General features: G+C 31.8%; 5 protein-coding genes across 7 annotated transcripts; 1 reads left to right on the top strand and 4 right to left on the bottom strand.

The window, feature by feature from the left end:
• The first annotated feature begins 1,124 nt into the window (after window positions 1–1,124).
• Window positions 1,125–3,117, top strand: LOC123211959 (ESCRT-related protein CHMP1B). The gene is made up of 2 exons (XM_044630946.1): window positions 1,125–1,662; window positions 2,633–3,117. Exons 1-2 carry the CDS (start codon window positions 1,338–1,340, stop codon window positions 2,917–2,919), a joined length of 612 nt encoding a protein of 203 aa, XP_044486881.1. The 5' UTR covers window positions 1,125–1,337; the 3' UTR covers window positions 2,920–3,117.
• A 119-nt stretch (window positions 3,118–3,236) lies between these two features.
• LOC123211958 (jacalin-related lectin 19-like) lies at window positions 3,237–4,421 on the bottom strand. Its single transcript, XM_044630945.1, has 3 exons — window positions 4,269–4,421; window positions 3,851–4,075; window positions 3,237–3,755 (listed from the first exon to the last, which is right to left on the bottom strand). The coding sequence occupies exons 1-3, from the start codon at window positions 4,386–4,388 to the stop codon at window positions 3,447–3,449; spliced, it is 654 nt and encodes a 217-aa protein (XP_044486880.1). The 5' UTR covers window positions 4,389–4,421; the 3' UTR covers window positions 3,237–3,446.
• A 2,436-nt stretch (window positions 4,422–6,857) lies between these two features.
• Window positions 6,858–8,773, bottom strand: LOC123212342 (glycosyltransferase BC10-like). Its single transcript, XM_044631444.1, has 2 exons — window positions 7,987–8,773; window positions 6,858–7,841 (listed from the first exon to the last, which is right to left on the bottom strand). The coding sequence occupies exons 1-2, from the start codon at window positions 8,521–8,523 to the stop codon at window positions 7,203–7,205; spliced, it is 1,176 nt and encodes a 391-aa protein (XP_044487379.1). The 5' UTR covers window positions 8,524–8,773; the 3' UTR covers window positions 6,858–7,202.
• A 5,683-nt stretch (window positions 8,774–14,456) lies between these two features.
• Window positions 14,457–16,171, bottom strand: LOC123211046 (40S ribosomal protein S30). The gene is made up of 3 exons (XM_044629560.1): window positions 16,018–16,171; window positions 15,784–15,921; window positions 14,457–14,702 (listed from the first exon to the last, which is right to left on the bottom strand). The coding sequence occupies exons 1-3, from the start codon at window positions 16,019–16,021 to the stop codon at window positions 14,656–14,658; spliced, it is 189 nt and encodes a 62-aa protein (XP_044485495.1). The 5' UTR covers window positions 16,022–16,171; the 3' UTR covers window positions 14,457–14,655.
• A 754-nt stretch (window positions 16,172–16,925) lies between these two features.
• Window positions 16,926–21,302, bottom strand: LOC123212026 (protein HEADING DATE 3B-like). 3 transcript variants are annotated; one of them, XM_044631044.1, is made up of 5 exons: window positions 20,471–21,302; window positions 19,060–20,042; window positions 18,792–18,854; window positions 18,299–18,350; window positions 16,926–18,190 (listed from the first exon to the last, which is right to left on the bottom strand). In XM_044631044.1, the coding sequence occupies exons 1-5, from the start codon at window positions 20,693–20,695 to the stop codon at window positions 17,198–17,200; spliced, it is 2,316 nt and encodes a 771-aa protein (XP_044486979.1). In that variant the 5' UTR covers window positions 20,696–21,302; the 3' UTR covers window positions 16,926–17,197. The 3 variants fall into 3 exon arrangements, with proteins under 3 accessions (XP_044486979.1, XP_044486981.1, XP_044486980.1); XM_044631046.1 differs by having other exon boundaries at window positions 19,060–19,950; window positions 20,471–20,652; XM_044631045.1 differs by lacking the exon at window positions 18,792–18,854 and having other exon boundaries at window positions 20,471–21,283.
• Window positions 21,303–21,665: the final 363 nt, after the last annotated feature.

Here is a 21,665-nt window from a genome sequence, read left to right as displayed (position 1 = left end):
CTTTTCTCTTATAAGTTTTAAAAATTAACATTTCACTAAATTATATTTTTCTCCTCAAAACCTTAGAATTTTTTTTTCCCCTCAAACCACTTTTTCCGACAATCTAGAAAGGACGATAACGAAGAGATTTTAGATCTCTTTGTCGAGGAAGAGATCTGGATCTCTCCCTTAAAAAGTGATCTGAGCTCTGGATCTCTTCGTCTTCGACGAAAAGATTGCATATTTCTTTACCTAGATTTCGTCAAATCTCTTCATCTCTGATAAAAAGATCTGTTTCAGATTTGTGTATATGCGTCAACCAACAGTTTAGGATGGAGAGGAAAGATTGTTGGCACCGGAGATGGTTGTAGGAGAAGTGAAAAAAAAATTTAGGAAAAAAATATGACTTTTCAAAATTAGAAAATTTTAAGTAGGGATAAAATTATTAATTTTGAAAACTTAAAAGAGAAAATATAATAAATTTTATATTTTTTAATATTATTAGTAAAATAATGATTTTATATTTATCTCTAATAGAATATTTTAACGACAATTATATCATAAATAAAATTTTTAAATTTTATGTGTATGATTTTGGAAACATATTTAAACTTGAGTGGAATATAATCATTTGGCCATTTGTTATATTTTTAATCAACTTCTGACACAAAAATTTGAATGGTATTGTCCAATTATTAATTGATCTTTCTTCTTTTGGTCAATAAAGTAAAAAAAAAAATTGACGAGGGATGAATTTGGTGAAAGTTTGGTGAAAGTAAAGTTAACCATCGAATTCAATTTCATTCGTGTCAGAGTTTACAGGCTGCCAAATGTTGACAACCCTGCAAAAGTTGCCCAATTGTAACATTTTTTCTTCTCCAAGAAGGAATTCAAGCAAAGACTAAGGTAAAGTAGGCCCACAATTAGCCTCTCATTAAAAGATGCGTAAATTTTATTTCTTCAATAAGGTTTCTAGAAATCACCGAAAGAACCCTATAAAATCCGAAAATTTTACAAGAGTGAAAACAAAATTATGAATAGATGTCATGGATTCGTGATAATAAAATCATGGGAAATAGTTTTATTATGAGTCTTTTTGCCCCATGTCCCCATTAATTTTAATTTCAAAGAATTTAACAAGCAAAAGGGGAGGTATGTGGAATAGTTATAAATATAGTGTATCTGGATAATTTTGGTAAAGCTGAAGGGAAGGTGCGGAGATCTTTCCCTTAGAGAACAAAACAAAACGGATATCCAGAAGCACAACACGACGCAGACAGAGAAAAGATTTTGATTCAAAATCCCCAAATTGCAATCTCTTTCGCGGAAACCCTAGTTTTCTTATTCTCAAATCCATTATGGGGAACACGGATAAGCTGTTGAATCAGATCATGGACTTGAAATTCACGTCGAAGTCTCTGCAACGGCAGTCGAAGAAGTGCGAGAAAGCCGAGAAAGAAGAGAAATTGAAGGTCAAAAAGGCCATTGAGAAAGGCAACATGGACGGCGCCAGAATCTACGCTGAGAATGCCATCCGTAAGCGCACCGAGCAGATGAACTATCTCCGGCTTGCTTCTCGGCTCGACGCCGTCGTGGCTCGGCTCGACACCCAAGCCAAAATGACCAATATTAATAAGTCCATGGCTTCTATCGTTAAATCGCTTGAATCAACTCTTGCTACGGGTAAAATTTTGATTTTTGATTTTTTTTACTTTTAAAATTAGGTTAAAAGATTTTATTTTATTTTTTATAAAATCCAAATCATATACAATGTATGACCGAAAAAAGAAAGAAGGGAAGGAAAAAAAAAAACGAAAATGAATAGTTTGAAAATTAGGTAGAAACTCGTATCTCTTAGTTTGCGAAAATATATTGTCCGGTTACATAATTACGGTGAATTTTTTTTTTTTTAAAATAAAAAAAGTTCTTATTTAGTTGGTAATAAGGTTCTTATTTAATTCTAAGTTACACTTTTTCTTTTGTTTATTCGGTTTATTTTTGTTTTTATTTGGAGTAAATGTCACTATTTGTGCGTCTAATTGATTTTAATCCTGGGGTTCTTTGGATGGCTAATGGTATGAACCATGCGGAAGAAGTCATGGTGGTTGTAGTGGCTCTGGAAAGTGTGAGTTTTTCAAATATTTTGCTAAAGGGTTGCTGAACCTGCTAGAAGATTTTGAGTACTTCGCATTTCCTTTGGGGTGATAGTTTTCTGGGTTTTGGGTCGTAATTTGTGGTAAGCTTGTTCTAGGAGTTGGGGGCGGTGCCTTTGTAACAAAAGATTTTTAAACAGGTTAGTTGAGTGCTAGGACCTGTCTTTTGCTCTGACAAAGTTTTTAGGTCACTAGTTTCTTGCTTCCTGAATATCGAGGGTCTGGTGGAGGCCCTAGCTTTGAATTCAAGTCAATTGAGTAGATCTTGCGAATTTTTGGGTTGTTAAAGAAGGCTAATCATCAATGTGAAATATTCTTTTGTCCAAATTGATTGTTTATGGATAAAATACTCTTCAAATATATGACAGTTTCACTCTTTGGGTGTGCAATTGCAAGAGTTTGGTTTTGATAGTATATTACAGGTTGTTCATGCTTGGAATGACTGGCTTGATTCATAGTTGGTGCTATACGTAATAGTTCTAATTATTACTTGTTTGCAGGTAATTTGCAGAAGATGTCAGAGACAATGGATCAATTTGAGAAGCAGTTTGTGAACATGGAAGTGCAGGCAGAGTTCATGGAGAGCTCAATGGCAGGGTCCACCTCACTGTCTACTCCGGAAGGGGAGGTCAACAGCTTGATGCAGCAAGTGGCGGACGATTACGGCCTTGAGGTCTCTGTTGGGCTCCCACAACCAGCAACTCATGCAGTCCCAACGAAGCAACAGGAGAAAGTTGATGAGGATGATCTGTCAAGGCGTCTTGCTGAGCTTAAGGCTAGAGGTTAAAATGTATTTGATGTGTGATTATATACATGGTCATTGGGATCATATTAAAAGCTGGAAGAACTTATTATCTGTGTAAATTTAACTGAATTTGGCTTTCCCAATTTTATATGCGCTATGTTTGTTTATCGTAGAGATCTTTCATGTGGCTTCAGCTCTAGCGAATCTCACTTCTCTAAATATCATATATATTGATGTCAACTGTGTGCTTGGTTGTTTGAGACTGTATTGAGTTGGGATATTTGTCGTCAAGGTCTTCTTTTCCACAACTTGAAAGTACTTTGATTTCAATTTTTGGGATTGACAAATAGTTATATGCATAGTTGTAGTTGAGCATGCTTTGTGCATAATGCTCCGTTTATTCAGAAAAGTAGTATTAAAGGTACAACTTAAAAACCAAACTACAAGCTGTATGAACTAAACATTTATGCCATGCATCAGCTTTCACCAACCTTCCAATTATTCGTTCATAATACATAGACAAGCTTTCTGTGCCAAGTCTAACAGATTTTCTGAGTCTCGGTAGCAGATCATTTCAAGGCCGTGCTTGCAAGTTTCTGAAACTTTTTCTGAACCCTCTCAAGGAGTCTTGACTGTTTCTTAGAGAAATGTAATCCAATTGCATCAAGATACCAACCACTCCTTCCTTTGAAACCTACCACAAGCCCTCTATCCATTGTGAAAGTAAATGGGGTTCCTTCTTCAAATCCGTAAGGGCCATAGGTTCTTTTGTTGCTCTTAAAGGTAAGTGATCTGATCACAGGGCTGCCCCCGTAAACTACAGGACAGTAGTGGCCGCTCACACTGATCAAGAATTCCTCGGGGTATTGTAGCTTAATCTGAACCATAATGAAAAGTTCGAAGTGAAGATGATGATGACAAACTGTCTGCAAGGTGGAATCAGAGGGACAAATAGAGTTAGAAGTGAGCAAACCTCGGCTGTTTGATTGCCTCCAACACCTCCATGCTTTTCAGCTGTGTAAGGCTTACCGTTCTTATCGTACACCACACGGATAGAGTCGATGCAACGGTCGTAAACAATTTTGATCTCTCTCACACCACTGAAGTTTCCATCATCCCAGCTGCTCCCTCCATTTCCTCCCCATGGCCCTACTTCTATACTCCTTTTTTTAGCACCAGCCTGATCCTTCCCGCCTTCCTACAACAGAAATAATGGTTTCTCACAGAATAAATAACTAAAGAAATGAGCTAAAGTACATGTAAAAGATTAAAACTACAGCCCAGTTACAGAAATTCAATTGATCAATCATCAAACATCAATGAATTTAAATGGAGAACTTGAATAAAAAGTATAATAATTTGCGAAAACATATTGAGTTTGCAGTTCATACCATTGGGACTATTAGAAGTTGGAGAAAGAACTGCTGTCTTGAGAGATAAAAAGATGCCAATGTGTTGTTATGAACAAAGGGTATGGTTTTCTGGTAGAAAGAAGATAATATAGAGAACATGTGGAGATAAAATTGTAGGGTACCTGATTCCAAATTCAGCACTATCCAAAGATAGAGAATTTGGCCTTTGCTTTACATTTGAGACTGGTGACTAAGATTCCTGGAACGTTCTATTTATGCCAGGTGGTGGAAGAGACAGTCTGATTAACAATTCTATTCCGTCAAGTTCTGCATCTAGAAAAAAAGATATTGTATTGTATTCTGTTAATCTGCTTTGTGAACTTCTTCTGTTGTTGGTTAATAATAACATGCTTTGCAACTTTGAACCTGAGAAAAAGTACGCAGGCCGGCTCTTTCATATGTCAGTGAATATCTAGCATAAATGGCTAGCGCCACACGCACGCAAGGGATTTGATACCCTAAACCCATACTTACAGCATAAAGAGCACAACGGCTGATATTGAAAATCTGATTAGTGATAAAGTAACACCTAATTATATAATTATATACTCATAAGAGGAGAAAACATCACTACATATTTACACAAATAGGAGTATTTATAATATATAATTGTATATTTGAGGTGAACTATAATTCTAGTAAATGTTAGGGGTATTAAAAAAATTTTATTGGGGTTTAGGAAATTCAAAAAGAGTTCAAGGTGTTTTTAAAATTTTAATATATCTTTTAGTAATTTAAAAAATAATAATTATATTCTTAATGAACTGATTAAAATAAAATAAATTAAAAATATTAATGTTATATTATAAACTATTGAAGGTATAATTATATTTTTAAAATATATAAAATAAATATGATAATTTTTTAAATAAATTAAAGAAAAATATTCATTTGTTCTTAGTTTTAAAAAATGATATTTATACAGTTATAATATTTTTTATATCATGGTCTTTAAAATTGATACAAACAGGTCAATTAGAGCGTCATTTATAAGAAAAAAAATAAAAATAATTTGTTAAAAAACTATTTTGGGACTTGGACCAGATCCTTGGTTTTCGATTTGACTAAGTAAAAATATGATTTGTAACGTGAACTCAGGACCTAATCTATTAATTTATAGCATGTATGTCATCCAACTAAGCCTATTTTTATATTAAAAACAGTTTAAATGGTATATTTAATGATTAATTATATAAAATTATTTTAAATATTATTTTTTTAAATAATTAATCAGTTTAATCATCTATTGGACTGAACTATCTTAGGTCATCATCTTACAGTGACTATGAAAACATTGGTTTACAATTCTGTTTGACAGGACTATAATTGTAATATTTTAAATCTTAAGGATAAAATGGTAATTAATTATATCATATTATAATATTTGAATAAATTGATATAAACATAATTTGCCTGTTAAAATCTAACTATTAACTTTAATAGATGGATGAAAAAATAGTTTTTTTTTTCTCTCCATCATTTAGTGTACTACAGTGTAAGAAAAAAATGTATGCCTAATTAATCATGTTCAATAGTGTTGAATTTCTTTTTAGAGATTTTAAGGACTTAACGTAATTTTTCTATGATTATTTTTATTTAGGATTTAAGGCTTTTTATTTTTATTTATTTCTATTTTTTTTTTAAATTCTGATGTTGATGTATACATGACTTAATATGATTTAGCTATAGATGATGAAACCGGGACATAAATCATTCATTATTTTTTATTTTTTTTTATATTTGTAAAATAGAAAAATTAACTATCATGATTTATTAATTAACTATATTATGTAAAATAGTTTTTATATTTTGAGATAATTAGCATTCGTCACATTATATTTGTATAATTCTCATAACCTTTTTGCTATTCTTGTATGCGATATTTTCAGACAAATCTTATATCAATAAAGAAATGCTAGGTTTGTATGTTTATTTTATATTGTTTAGAGATGTTCAAATCAAATTGATTAAATAGACTGTGAGCTTTTAAAACTATCAAAATACAAAAGGTGAAATCATATCGAAATCCATACATAATAGATTATGTTTAAAGTGAATAATATATGGTTCGAACTATTTGGAGCAGATATGTTAGACCTTATTTTACTAACTAGGATTGCGGCTGCAAGTTTGGTTCCCAGAAGATATTTTCACACTGTTGATTTTGGCTCAGGCAGGGAAGAACATTTGCAATTGTCAGTATCAAATCAAATTAATGTCATGCAGTCTTTAATCTATTACAAATCGTGTTTCTACCAGATTTTCCATCTTTTTGTCGAAATAGATACAATCGCTCTCCACTTGAACTGTTTGTTCTCAACCAGCGCTGAGCATAGGATGCAAGCCATGGTTGGTTTATGCAATCAATGAACTGATTCGCAATAAGAGTTGCAGCATAACAAACTCAGCTATCTCCATTCATGCAGAAGCCAACTTTAATTGCATGACTAGCAAAATCCAGAAAATGGGAATTACGACAATGTTTTCCAGATTCCTTTTATAGAGTAGTTTAATGTTAATCCCAGTTACAGAAAAATTTCTCAATATGGTCTGTCATTCTTGACCGTAAATTACTTAATTATACAATGATACATCATGATTAATACCTTATTGATACTCGTTACAAGTATCCATATGATTATTATAAACAAAATGGAAGATGCAAAATAAAACAGCATTTGCAGAACAATGCTTCTAATTTCTGAAAACATGAGGGGACTCAACAGGGCGAAACATCTTAATAAAAAACATTTGTGGAAATATATGCATACCCAAAGAATTCTTCCATAGAATAACGGTTAAAAGACTCTAAACTCAAGGCACAACCTCTAACTTACACTGGGTTAGCGTATGACTAAACCATCATTTTTGGAAACTCTTCCCCGGCTGTGCATCTCAGTGAATAAGCCTCCATCAAAATCCTAAAACTCCAGGTGCCAACTCTAGTAGCGGTTCCAAAGCACTAGGAGCAAACTTTCTTGCAAAAAGGAAACAAAGTGAGACTTGCTGGTCATTGTAAGTGCAAGTCTCACTTAGAAGAATGTGCTTCAAAAATTCTTCAGTTATGTCTTCTTTCCCAAATGTTGCAGGGTGAGCGCCACCTCTTGACCAATCTGTCCAGGTAAGTGTCCGATTTGCTAGAAGATATGGTACTTGAATGGTTAGCATTGTAGGGAAGTAGTGTTCATCAACATAACATGCTGGAACACAGAAATCTCTGAATTTAGGATAATAGGTAATGTCTTCAATAATGTTGATTGCTAGCATCCTATTGACTTCAAACCACTGAGATCCTTTTCGCCATTGATCAAGTGTCACCACAGGCTCCATGTTTTTATTATACCGCCCTCTTCCACTAGATCCAGGATCATCATATGAACCCATAAAATTATAATTGGATCTTGATAAGTAGTAATAAACAATGGTGAAATTTTGGAGAGGAATGCATGCCTCGGACAGAAGAACAAACCATTCATTGGAAAAATCAAGCAACGCATTCCCTAGGAGTCTTCTTTCAGCTTCACACATACTCATCATTCCCCATTCAGCTGGCTGCAAAGAATGCAAGGATTCAGGATTAATCATATATGTAAAGAAACTCAAGAAAGAGCAAGCAAATTAATATAGAAGAAAAATTAACATATCAATTCCCATAAAACAAATGTTCTAATTAAACAAAAAGAAAGATGGTGCATACCTGACTTGGGATTTGCCTCTTGTAAAACACAGAAGAAGGTGTAAAATTGGCAACATAAGCTGGATGTGAATGAACATAGATGGAATAATGGTCCGAAGGGCCACCCTCGAAGAACTTCTCCCAGAGAGGTGCCAGAGGCAATGGCCCCTTTGTCAAGAACATGAAGGCAACCTTGGGAACTCTTTTGAATGGATACTCCTTCACTCTGGGATAAAACGAAGCCCTCCATAACAACTCTGTGTCATTCATTGAATGTGACAGTTCTGCCGGAGGCCTAACCAAGGATTCTATACTAAGAGCATCTTGAAAGCAAGCCTGAATAGTGAAGGGAGTTACAGAAGCAATATGTTTCATTGACAAAAATTTCATGGCATGCATACTAATGATTGAAATTCCAAGCCCCACAACAAAACACATCAAGATAACTTGAACAAGTCTCAATGGCAAAGGCCTAGCTGGGGCTGGGGTGCTGTTTGGTATAAAAGCAGAAGAAGGAGCCTTTCCATCTTCTATTGACCCCATCAATCTTGTCTGCATATCTTCACAACAAATCTTTTTCGCAAACACTTTCTGGCTATCAAACTTTCTAAAAACTGGAAGCCAATATCTTCTTACAATGAAAAAATTGCAGAAAGTTTGAGTTTTGCCACAAGGGTAGTTAAGATTTGCATTTCTAGATCATCATATCACACAATACTATCATAACCTTGCAGACATAAAATTCAAAGATCAGGCCACAAGCAAGCATACAAAAATCATCCCTTTACAAGTAGGTACTTACGGTACAAATTTTCAAAGAAACAACGAAACTTTCATCCTAGTGCCTTGAAAAATGTAGCAACAGCATGTGACATGATTATTATGAGAAAGAAAATGAGATACAACAGTTACCATTCTCCAAGAAAGTTGTTATAAAAGGTTGAAAACGTTTTGGTTGAAGTTTAATTCTTGAAAATATTGAAAACAAAAAATGATTTAGCAAACAAGTAAAGACAGAAGAAAAGAGAGGCTCATGCTCATAGGAGTTATCAATGAGAGCTGCCTCTCCCTACGTGGGGTGTTTGGAAACTTTAAGGTCAATCAGACTGCAGCTTAACATATTGTGTTTATCGTCGAAGGAGAGAAAAGATAATGTCCATTTCGGAGAAACTTGTTAATTATTACAAGGGAAATTGAAATTTTTAGCACTATTTTATTCCGTGTATACAAAATTGCCACCTATCCTAATGCTTTCACAAATATACCACAACAGTACTCACCTTCCCCAAAATACCCCTCTTTAGTCTTTCATACATAAATTCTCTCTCCTCTTCTCTGTAATTTTTTTTTCTCTTCTTCCTCTTCTTTCAAAATGATAAAATAATCACTATCACTTCTTCCTCATCTTAAAAAACAAAAGCAGAAAGAAAAAAACTAAATTTTTCAGATTAAGAATTTTTCAAAGTAAGGATTTAAAAAAAAAAGAGCAACCCACAAAAACTCAAACACATCCACTGTATAAACCTTAGAGGAAATGATGATGGGAGAAGACTATGTAACAGTATTTAACTGGAAAAAGATAAAAAATTGAGATTTAAAGATTTAAGTGAAACAAAAAAAACTGGATATTTAACTTTAAAAAAAAAAAATTAGCGTGAAAGTTACTGTGTAACGCCAACCCTTAATATATGTATATAATATTATATATATATAATATTAAATAATATTATTATAATATAATATTACATATATAATATAAAATATATTATATATAAAATATAATATATAATATAATATATTTAATATTATTATAATATTATATATAATATTAAATATATTTTTTATATATATAACAGTAAAGGTTGGCGAAATCGCCAACCCTTGGCGGCGCCAAGGGTTGGCGATTTCGCCAACCCTTATTAACTATTATAAATATTATAATATAATATATATATTATATTATATATATTATATTATATATATTATAATATAAAATATTATATTATATATATTATTATTAATATTATATTATATGTTATAATATAAAATATTTTATATATTATTATAATATAATATATATAATATATTATATTATAATATATATTTTATATATTATATATATATAATAGTAAAGGTTGGCGGAATCGCCAACGTCAAGGTTGGCGATTCTGCCAACCTTATTAATTATTTTATATATATATATATATATATATATATATATATATATATATATATATATATATATATTAATTATATAATATATTATAAATAATATAATATATTATATAATTATAATTATCTTTTATTAATATATTATATATAATATATTAATAGATAATATTAATATTATATATTATAATATTAAAAATAAAAAAAAAAATGTAGTACACCAACCCTTAGCACCAAAAGGGTTGGCGTCCTTTTTTAATTTATTTTAATAATATAATAATATATTATATTATATAATATATATAATTAAAATATTAAAATTATATATTATATATAATATTATAATATATATGAATACATATTATAATATTATATTATAATATATTTATATATATATATTATAATAATATAAAAAATATATATATGTATTCATATATTAATATTATATATATATATATATATATATATGTAAAAGGAGTCTGGGTTGACGATAAGGGAAACTGGCCTGTAGCATTAATGTAGAGTGGGCTCACCCTTTATAAAGCAAAACAAGTGGTGTGGGAAAAGTTAGCGTAATAATTCCCAAAATTTTCAGTTTGTTTTTTTTTTTCTGTTAATATATTATATATATTTTGTTATATAATTATATATTATAATATTATATATTATGTAATATATTATATAATTAGAATTATATTATATATAATATATTATAATATATAATTATAATTATATAATATATTATATTATTTATAATATATATATATATATATATATATATATATATATATATATATATATATATATATATATATATATATATATATATAATACTTAATAAGGTTGGCGGAATCGCCAACCTTGGCGTTGGCGATTCCGCCAACCTTTATTATTATATATATATAATATATATAATATATATTATAATATAATATATTATATATATTGTATTTTATATATAATATTATAATAATATATAAAATATTTTATATTATAATATATAATATAATATTAATAATAATATATAATAAAATATTTTATATTATAATATATATAATACAATTATAATATAATATATATTATAATATAATATAATATATATATTATATTATAATATATATATAATAGTTAATAAGGGTTGGCGAAATCGCCAACCCTTGGCGGCGCCAAGGGTTGGCGATTTCGCCAACCTTTACTGTTATATATAATATATAATATTAATATATATATATATATAACAAGTACTGCAAGTGGAAGTGCTTCTCGTGAAGTGGGCACAGCTATTTCCAAAAGTGCTTCCATAATAGCAGAAGCACTTCAGGCCTGTGAAGAGAGAGAAGAGAGAAGACACAAAGTCTCCATGAGAGAAGACTGGAGATTGAAATATTATTAACATATATATATTAATATTATATATTATATATATAATATATAACATATTATAATATAAAATATTATATATATAATATTATATATAATAAAATAATATATAATATATTATAATATAAAATATTATATATATTATTAATAATATTATAATATATTTTATATATTGTTAATAATATTATAATATAATATACATATAATTATATAATATATTATATTATATAATTTTATATAAAATATATATTATATAATTATAAATATTAAATATAATATATTATATAATATATTATATATATAATATATAATATATAATTGCCAAAGGTTGGCGGGGTCGCCAACCCTTGGCGTCGCCAAGGGTTGGCGACCCCGCCAACCTTTGGCAATATTAATATATATATATATATATTATAATATATTATATATAATAAAAATATACATTAATATATTATAATATATTATATATATTATTATTATTATTAATATATTAATAATAATATAATATAATATTATATTATAATATAATGGCTTGGTGCCTGGTGACGCCAACCCTTTGCCTGTAAAAAAGTATTATGGGTTGGCGGAAACGCCAACCCCCAAAAATTATAAAACGCCAACCCATGCCAATCATTTAAAATTTTTTTTTTCCAGTTTTCTTTTTAATTAAATACCCAATCTACCGATAAGATTTCTAGTTTTCTGAAATCTGAAATCTACCGAATAAGATTTGCCAATCAGTTTTATTCTTCAGTTTTTTTTTCTGACAACCTTTTTAACTTTTTTTTCAGTTTTTTTTTCAGTAAAGAATTGTTAATCTGAAATCAATTTCCTTTTTCAGTTTTTTCCTTTCTTCTTTTATTTTTGAAACATTTATTCTATTTTCTACATGATTCTTTTATCACTTGAAAGATGAGAAAGAAGAGAAAAAAAAGTTGCAGAGAAGAAGAAAGAGAGAATATACGCTTGAAATATTGAAGAGGGGTATTTTGGGGAAGGTGAGTACTGTTGTGGTATATTTGTGAAATCATTAGGATAGGTGGCAATTTTGTATACACGGAATAAAATAGTGCTAAAATTTTCAATTTCCCTTATTACAATTTGATTTGGTCGGCTTTGTATTTTTATGTGAGGCGACGTAGGTGTCATCAAACTGACTGATAAAAGTAAGGTTCATCGAAGATGCAGGCTATAGCCATCACAATGGTGATTATTGGAATTGTCTTCAGAATTGTATTCTCATCCTTCAGTCAAATTACCCCTATTAAGCATTCTGTTTAAGGCACGTTAATTATATCGAACAATTTTTAGAATATATAATTCTTCTCATAGAATACAACATTTTAATCTTTGTATATTTAACAGTATGTGTTTCAATCCCAATGACATTTTCATATTTTAAAAGTAGGATTCCCACCCATATAAAGTAATTTTGTTAAAGAATTTGTTAAACATAAATCTTACAGGTTAATAAAATTGATAGAATATTAAAATTTTGAAAGAGAAAATATGAGTTTGAGTTTCTGTTACACTTATAAAATTTTGCCTTATTTGATATAATAATTGTGAATACCCGTCTAACTAATACAGACGAAATCTTATTATTATATAGTTTTTTATAAAATCTTTTTTATAAAAACATTGGAGAAAAATTTAATATTGGTAAATTAACCTTAATTATTAGTAAATTAACCAATAATTGAGATTACTTTACCAACTTTAGTGTAAGTTATTTTGGCCTTTTTCAAAAATATCAAATTCTTTGCTTCATCGATGATTGAATTCACCTCCTTCTGCCAAGGTTTAACTCTATTTTTGATATTTTCTACATATTTTTCTTTTTTCAGCAAATCAACCTTCACTTTCAAGTCTTCTTTTGCATCCTTAACTTCAAAACTTATAAACTGACGCCCAATCGGGACAGTCAGAAACTTGCTAACTAGAGAACAAGACCCGTAGTGCTTGCATATCTCCAGTAGGTTACCCCATTTTCCACTCTCCTTTTTTTTTTTGCCTTTTCTTCCCTTTTAAGTTGGAAAAATAGAAGAGGTGGAGAAAGGAAAGGAAGGATCGAAGAAGAGATTAGCGATAGATGACAATATGAGTCTGAAATAGAATAGCAATGAAACAATAGCCAATTAATTTATTGATTCACCTCCGGCCAACCCGGAATGTTGATCGTCCTTTTCTTAGCAACTGATTCCATTAGCTCCCCCTCTCTCTCTCAAACTAAGTGATGAATTACCACCATCCGATTGGCCAAACAATTAATTTTTATTTTTGTATGTGCGCGCGCGATATCATCTCTTGTTTTATATTAATTAGAAAAAAAAAGTTATACCTATTTATTTTAAATATAAAAATAAATAATTTTAAATTAATAATAAAATAATATTTAATTATATGATAACATATCTTGTGCATACTCAAAAGTTGATTCACATAGCATTGCTCCAATTAGAAACATATAATCACATTTTTTTAATCACACATTTTTTGAACATTTAGTCACATAATGTATGATTGATATTAACTTTAAAATATCACTTGATGGGATAATTCGATTACCCCACATGTTATTTATTTTTTAAATTTTAAAACTGAAATTATTTTTTCATATTAAAAAGACTGTTAATGCCCATCAAAATAATTAGATTAGATTCTTATTTTCTTTAAAAAAATCATTTCTAGATCACATCACAATCCAAACAATATTGAGCTCTGTTATAGATTTGGTGTGGCTATTGACAATCAAAAGACCATTTAGATTGAACCGATTATAATATAATAAATCAAAGCACAAGAATATCAAAACAAATTCCACGAACATACAAGAATATACTAACTTTTTTCTGGTTCTTTAAGGTTCAGGTAGAATAAAACCCCTGTTTTTACATTTTAAAATAAATTTAATATTTCTAGTGATTCAAGATGAAATTAGGTTGAACAACAAAAATTTCAAAGGGTATTAATTGATTTTCACAATGTTTGACATCCACAAATTGATATTAAATATCCATCCTAAACCAAATAAATTTCGGTTTGAAAGTAATAGGATTGAAGAAGTTAAATCAAACAGAAGAGTGTTTTTCTTTAGCTTGAAACTACATAAATCCAATTCAAAACTGTACCAGTTCAAGTTTACTTCTCTGAAGAATTCGGTCCTCGCTTCTTTCCAAAGCCAACAACTGTGCAGAAATGAAGAGCTCAGTGCATAGGACTCAATCACAAACAAAAGTAAAATAACATAAAACAGACAATATTAAAACAGGTTCAAACTACATTCTCGAGTATGCAAAAGGTACAATTTATCTAAGGATGAACTTCATCCACCTCCTCTGAGGTTTGATCTAACTAGAGATTCCCTTGGATTGAAAAATTGACTAATATTTATAAGGGAAATTGGTGATTTATAAAAGTTGATAGAGGGTTTCAATGAAATGAAATTTTATTGATTTTTGATGCCCTATATGTCAGGCCTTTCAAACTTCAACCGTGGAACATCAAAAGCAAAAACCAAACACAGTCAACCCCGCAAAGATAGAAGGAGAATAGATACTATGTTTGTATGAATCACAGAGACCATGTGAAATTCAATACCATATTATCACATAAATACGGATCTAAGCATGGCCATCATTGGACACAATAGCCAACTATTAATGATCTCCTCACAAAGCTAAAATCAATCCCAAACTGGAACCACATCACTGGAAATAGGTGCAGTCAAGTTTCAAGGACAAATGAAGGGCTATTTGGAATGATCCCACACGAATTGCATGCATTATTGAAATTTATCCTGCGCATTTTGTCACCAGTTTGCTGTAGTTATGAGATCAGTTGTGACTCCCATATGTACTGCCCATTTAACATTTTCCAAAGAACCAAACAGAATACAATCATTCCTCAACAACATTTGGGAGCACTAAGCACCGCCAAATGTGCTTTTGTAACTAGTTTCTAATGTTCATTAATGAAATAAGATACAAATGCTTCACAGGATCAACAAGCATTTTTTTTCCATAAACTGATTATAAGTACTATTTCTAAAGTCTCTTCCCAAATCCAATGAACATAGACATAAATCAAAAAGCAATTATCATTTTTCTTAGGAGGTGATTTTAAGTGCATTTTCTTTAACCCACCTATTTCAAAGCAATTCCCAAATCAAATAATCACAACCACAACATCAGACCAATCCCATCCATATACATATGCCAAAATTATAAGCAACGACGATGTATTAATAAGTGTGGATTGACAACTGACCAGCTGTGACAAAACGGCGATTGTACTGCATGCGCTTGTAGGCGCGTCCACGTGGCTTCTTCTTCTTGTCTTGCTTGGCCACTTTCGGTGTCTGCCCCCTCACTTTTCCTGCACGTGCCAGTGATCCGTGCACCTTACCTACACAAAATTAAAGAAGAAAGATATTAAGAAATTCACGTCACGAAGCAATCAAAATCTCCGTACTTGGTGAAAAATGATGGGAATTGCAGTTACCCATGAATTATTGTCACTAAATCTTCGTCTCCGAGAATAGAAAGTTTGCACGGTTTTAGGGTTAGGGTTTTTGAACAAGCGATATTTATTAGGCCTGTTCTGTGTAGATCCAACGGCTGGGATTAGCTGAATGGAAGCAAAAACAAGACGATGTGAAAAAATTCAAATACGACACCGTTTCGTAATTTTAATATTTATAAAGAATCTTTCTTTCATCATACATTACTTTCAATAATTGATATACCATTTGAATTAAATTGAACACATTTATTCACGATTTTTTTATTGGATAGAACTTTACTCCAATATTAAGTTTTAATAATAATTTTTTTAAATTCATTTTTTTAACTGATACCAACAATTAGATAAAAATTCAGATTAATCGTTTGAATCATCCATTTCAATGTAATTTAATTTTTAAAATGGTTTTTTAACAAACCGTAACCCTTTTCTTATTAACAGATGAGGATTCAAATACTGACTTATTAATAATAGCTGAGCTTTTTTATGAAGGAGAAACTATTCAATGCTGCAAATATCTAAACTGTGTCTTGTTGGAAGCATTGCACAGAGAAAGTTGAGGTCGATGAAAGCATTGATTGGCATAAAGGAGGAAACAATGTTTAAAGGTCTATTTTTGAGGATGAAGAAATTTTTTACTAGATGTTGATTAGCAGGACCATAAAATCTGATCTGGACGGGACTGATTAATATGGCGACATCCATTCGAGGGTTATTGTTTCTGAATTCTGATAGAGAAAATCTAGAAAAAGTTCCTGGTATAATCCACATATTGTAGAAAATTCTGGATATTGAAATAAGTACCAATTCTATGTCAAAGTTATTGCTGCATACATTTCTGAATAATATCAAAGCAGATATAACAGAAAAGAGTCTCTGCAGATTCATTTAAAGCCAAAGCTTTCAACCATAGGCAATGAGTTCAGTGCTTTTTCATTTCAAAAATATAGTATCCGGAAACAGTAGAACACTAACTTGGAAGAACCAACATAACTAAGAAAAATAGATCCTTTTCAATCATTTAGACTTTGTGCATCTTCTGAATGTAATTCGTAAACATATGATTACTGATACAGAAGCATTGAATATCTAATAGATTAATATGTTTCACTTAATAATGTCTAATAAGAAACAGATATAATGTGAATTGCAAGATACATTAATCATAGTGTTTTCTTTCTTCTTGTATGGACTGGAAAATCCGGGCAGCTGATTCTGTTGCTAATCTACGGTTGTGAGGTACAACTTTAATCACCTGTGTTTGCTTCTCACAGGTTTGATCATTAATAGATGCTTGAACTATTGGTTCCATGGGGAAGAGAGGAAGTGCGTCCCCGGTGGCTCTTTCACAGGGACTACTTGCTGTACTTCCCTGTACCTCACTTTCTTTTGAAACCTGAAATTTTCCAAAATGAGAGACCGGGCTTGGCATATTAAGTGAACTTTGATGAGGTATCATGAAGTTAATGTCCACCATTGAGAAATGATCATCCTTCGACCTGGCTGCAGGAAACGGACTCATTTGTTCAACAGCTGAACTGGAAACAGATGGATTCATTAGTGGCATGTCATATGGTGGAAAGTATGTCTGATCCAAAGGCGTATTCCCTGGAAGAATTCCAAACCCTTGGTGGTGCAATGCTGGAATACCATAAGCTGTGTTCAAGAAGTGTCCGCTTACAGGATTCAAGCTCATAGGACCGCAGCTGCCATAAATTGGTGCCACAAATCCTGCAGTTGGGGGGCATGGACCTGTGTAGGGCTTATAGACAAGTCCTTCTGAAGGAGACATTACTGAAACTAACCACTGATTTCCAGGCGGTGGGAAACACCATGGAGATGGCTTGATATTTCTTGTTGGAGCTGCTGTTGGTTCATTTACCAAATAATTTGATTGTTGGGTCCCAAGTCCTTTGCTGGTGTCATTGTTGACAGAAGAATGAGGAAGATTAGCAACTGCATTCTCATCTGCAGATTCAGCATTCAGATCCGGCTTCTCAGAATGATCTTTAGCCTTCACAATACGAGGTGATGTTTCTAAATCATACTGAGATCGCATTCTCTTCACTTGAGGTACATTTAATGAAGGTTTTTTTATATAGAGGTTATCTTCAGACAACAAATGTGGTGATTTGGCAATCAATTTTTGTACCTATTTCGATTCAGAAATACTGTTAAATTCTATCTTCCTTTCACAGATTGGGATCAGAAAGCCAGGCAAAGCATGATTGAATGTTATTTTAGAAAATTATCAGCTTACCTTCATTAGTCTATGCAACTCAAACACTTGAACTTCAAAGACTCTTTGCTGGCTGAAACAAGCAGAATAAAAGTTTATTAAGAACACTAACCGATCATTAATATTATGCATTGCAAAAAGTCAAAAATTTATAACACATTAGGATAATATGATTTTGAAAAAAGATTAATCATCAAGTGATTCACAAGAAGCAAAATATGATTGTATCCAGGAAGTAGGTTTGGTATAACAAGAAGTCTGAAATTTCACAAATTGGGAATATAATAAATAACCTAACAGACTAGAAATTTACAATTTAACAGTGGTACGGCCTTAAGAAATTCGCATCAAGCAGTATCCGATCTTAAAGCACTAGAGCAATTTTTTTTGCAGTTGTCCCACATGATTCTTACCATCCCACCCTTCTCTCCCCCCTTTTGGTGATAAGAACCTAAATCAATCTAAGATTAATCAGAACAGATCACACACCCTTCCTGCTCCAGAGCAAACTTACCGAAAAACATTGATATGATCATTGTGCATGGATGTTGAACCGGTTGCACAAGCTTCTGGGCTCCTACAATGTCTAAGTTAGGGGTGAAGATACAATGTATAATATTGCAGATATGTGTTAAGGACGGTAGAATTTGCTAAGTGGATAAATAATATTTGAAAAAAATTACAAAGAAAATCAATAAGAAATTTGAAACAATTAACTGAACTTTTATGCAGATGACAAGCAGTAGATGTATACATTGAAACAACCAGATGGAGATACTTACTTAATAATAGCTCTTCTCACTTTCCAGAATTGCTTCTCACCAATGAATCCTACAATGTCATCAGGGGAAATAACCAAAGCTGATGGTGAATCCACCATGGAGGTACTAGAAACATCATCATGTCTGTCTACCTCTCTCACTTGCACAGATATGCCATTTTGCTCTTCAAGGTACTCATTGCAATTCTCAATTTCATAAGGAATGATATTATTATCTCCAAGTGATGGTCTCAAACATGATTCATTTCTCACTTTAGAACAATTTTCCTTGTCCATGTCTGTCATGGTTTCAATCAAAATTCCATCTCTAAGGACCATCTCGTCCCTCAAAGCCTCACTCTCTAGATGTAACCGAGCATTAGTACCATGCAAATCATTTAAAATATCAATCGAACTGCTTCTATTTTCTTGGTTCAAAGATGAACACGCTCTCTTTAATGATTCTAAATGCTTAACTTTAGGTACTAGGCTAGAGGACGTGTCTGCTAAATTCCTATCTCCACTCAATGGCTTTAAAGTAGACCTTCCTTCAGGGTCCTGACTTGTCTCAGAAACTTTTGCATTCTCTTCATTTTGATTTTTCTCAGAAGATCTAGAATTCAGATCTCCAGGGCCAGGTCCTTTCTTTACCTTATATTTTTTATCCTTGCTGTGTTGACTATTTCTACACTGTGGAGCAATCCCTAACTGGGCAGAGCTGGGGACTCTTAAATCATTCTCATCGCCAAGCCTCTTAAATGCAAAATTCCTGAAGTTGGAGAAGTTACTTGGTTTAAATGAAGAGCTGTGAGCAGTTGATGACAATGGTCCCGCGGCATTTAGACTCTGGTAATTTGTAGGTGTCATGGTTTCCCATTCTTGATTTATCATCATAGTGTTCCGCTTTATACCACTGGAAAAATAAGAATGAATTTTCTCAGAGATAAACGGAGGTGTAGGGGAGTTGCAGAATTGGCTTAAAACACTCCTTTCATGACCACCACCCTGCAATCATGAATCTATTGTTTTAATCTAACAATAAAATTCCACAGAACATAAATTTGCACAGTACTTACAAAAAAAACAAGAAAGTTTCTAATAAAATCAATATAAGTTGAAACCTTCCATCAACAATTACCAAAGAGTGTATGGCACATCAAATAAGCATTTACTTACAAGTACGAAGAAAAGATACAGAACAAATCAAATCTAAAGCTTATAGGGACACAAGGCAAAATATAAAAGCTCTTCTTCTGAAAATTAAATAAAATTTTGACTGAAGATAAAAAAAACACCTAAATCACAAACATATAAAGGAACAACACAAACAATGTTCATGATCACAAGGAGGCACTAAAAGTAATGGAAACAATTGAAATATGAAGACTTGAGGATTTTTTTTACAAAAAAGAACCATGGATATTCAAACTTACATTGCTTGATGACATTGAGGGAACCAAGTTACTGCCATTGCTAGGTGGAAGAGGCAACATGGATGCTGATCCAGAACCTAACCTTTGAGAAGGAACACTGAGCTGTTCATAAAGAGCCATTTTGTTCCTCGGAGGCGCCCTCGGCCCTCCTTTCTCTGTATCATTCACATGAAGCCTTGGAAACATAGGACTAGTCACCTTTATCTCATCTTTTCCTCCTCTCATTCTCTTCACTCCTCTTCTAGTCCTTCACCGCAAATTCAACTCTCTAAAACCACAATTTCTTCCACCAAAATCACAAACACAATCCCATCAACACCCAACAAAGTTTCCCAAATTCACAGCGCTCAAATATCAACCCACCTCAAAGAAACAAATCCTGTGGCTTAAAACCTTAAACCAACAACAAGAACATACGAACGGGAACACCAGCAACACAAACCAACCCAGTTGATGAAATCAAATCAAAACCTCAGGCTGAAAAGTTTAGAACCCACTCAGAGAATCACCCAAAATCAAGAATCCATCAACAAAAAGCAAATATGGATAGAAATGAGGAGGTGGAGGCAACACAGAATGTAATGTGAGGTAAGAAAGCAAAATTAAAAAGAAGCACAAAAGAGAGATAGATAGATAGATAGATAGATAGATAGACAGATATTGGCGTATATAAAAAGATAGATTCTACCAGAGCTACAAGAGGGTTGCTTTGGAATTCCACAACATCAAAAAAGCTAACAAAAGAACCCAAAAAAATATTAAACAAAACAAGAACTAAAAAGAGACGTGGGCAAGGTAGGACCCAATTAAGTGGATAAAATCACACAAGCTCTGCCTTAAGAAAGTCTCTCTTCTCTTTATCCTCTACAGCACTCGCATGTACACTACCTCCATTAAGGATCGACACTTGCGGATAATGATCCGATGTGTCATCTCTCAATTGGTTGTTCGGTACAAGGATTAATGGAAAATTGACAGGAGACTAAGTCTGAGTAAAAAGGGGGAGTTAAACTAACCACATGTTAAGAATGTTACAATTATGGCCAATCTCTTAACGCAAAATCCGATAATGAGATTGTGTCTTAAGGATCAAAAAGATTGTTTTAGTTTTATTACTTGAAAGGAGGTCCACGCGCGGGTGGGATGATGGAAGACGGGGTTGGGATACGAGGATACGTGGCGTTTAAGCTTGGTT

This window comes from Mangifera indica, chromosome 3 (genome assembly GCF_011075055.1).
Source record: "Mangifera indica cultivar Alphonso chromosome 3, CATAS_Mindica_2.1, whole genome shotgun sequence".
NCBI lineage: Eukaryota > Viridiplantae > Streptophyta > Magnoliopsida > Sapindales > Anacardiaceae > Mangifera > Mangifera indica.
The sequence above is the reverse complement of the archived record's forward strand: the minus strand, read 5'-3'. Positions and strand labels throughout refer to the sequence as shown.

Coding starts and splice junctions, on each gene's coding strand:
- LOC123211959 (XM_044630946.1), top strand. CDS start 1,338: ATGGGGAACACGGATAAGCTGTTGAATCAGATCATGGACTTGAAATTC. Junction 1,663..2,632: donor TGAATCAACTCTTGCTACGG/GTAAAATTTTGA, acceptor ACTTGTTTGCAG/GTAATTTGCAGAAGATGTCA.
- LOC123211958 (XM_044630945.1), bottom strand. CDS start 4,388: ATGTTCTCTATATTATCTTCTTTCTACCAGAAAACCATACCCTTTGTT. Junction 4,076..4,268: donor AACTTCTAATAGTCCCAATG/GTATGAACTGCA, acceptor TTTCTGTTGTAG/GAAGGCGGGAAGGATCAGGC. Junction 3,756..3,850: donor GAGGCAATCAAACAGCCGAG/GTTTGCTCACTT, acceptor ATTATGGTTCAG/ATTAAGCTACAATACCCCGA.
- LOC123212342 (XM_044631444.1), bottom strand. CDS start 8,523: ATGCAGACAAGATTGATGGGGTCAATAGAAGATGGAAAGGCTCCTTCT. Junction 7,842..7,986: donor AGAGGCAAATCCCAAGTCAG/GTATGCACCATC, acceptor CATTCTTTGCAG/CCAGCTGAATGGGGAATGAT.
- LOC123211046 (XM_044629560.1), bottom strand. Junction 14,703..15,783: donor TCGCCGTTTTGTCACAGCTG/GTCAGTTGTCAA, acceptor ATTTCTGCACAG/TTGTTGGCTTTGGAAAGAAG.
- LOC123212026 (XM_044631044.1), bottom strand. CDS start 20,695: ATGAGAGGAGGAAAAGATGAGATAAAGGTGACTAGTCCTATGTTTCCA. Junction 20,043..20,470: donor CCTCAATGTCATCAAGCAAT/GTAAGTTTGAAT, acceptor TCATGATTGCAG/GGTGGTGGTCATGAAAGGAG. Junction 18,351..18,791: donor GATCATATCAATGTTTTTCG/GTAAGTTTGCTC, acceptor TGCTTGTTTCAG/CCAGCAAAGAGTCTTTGAAG.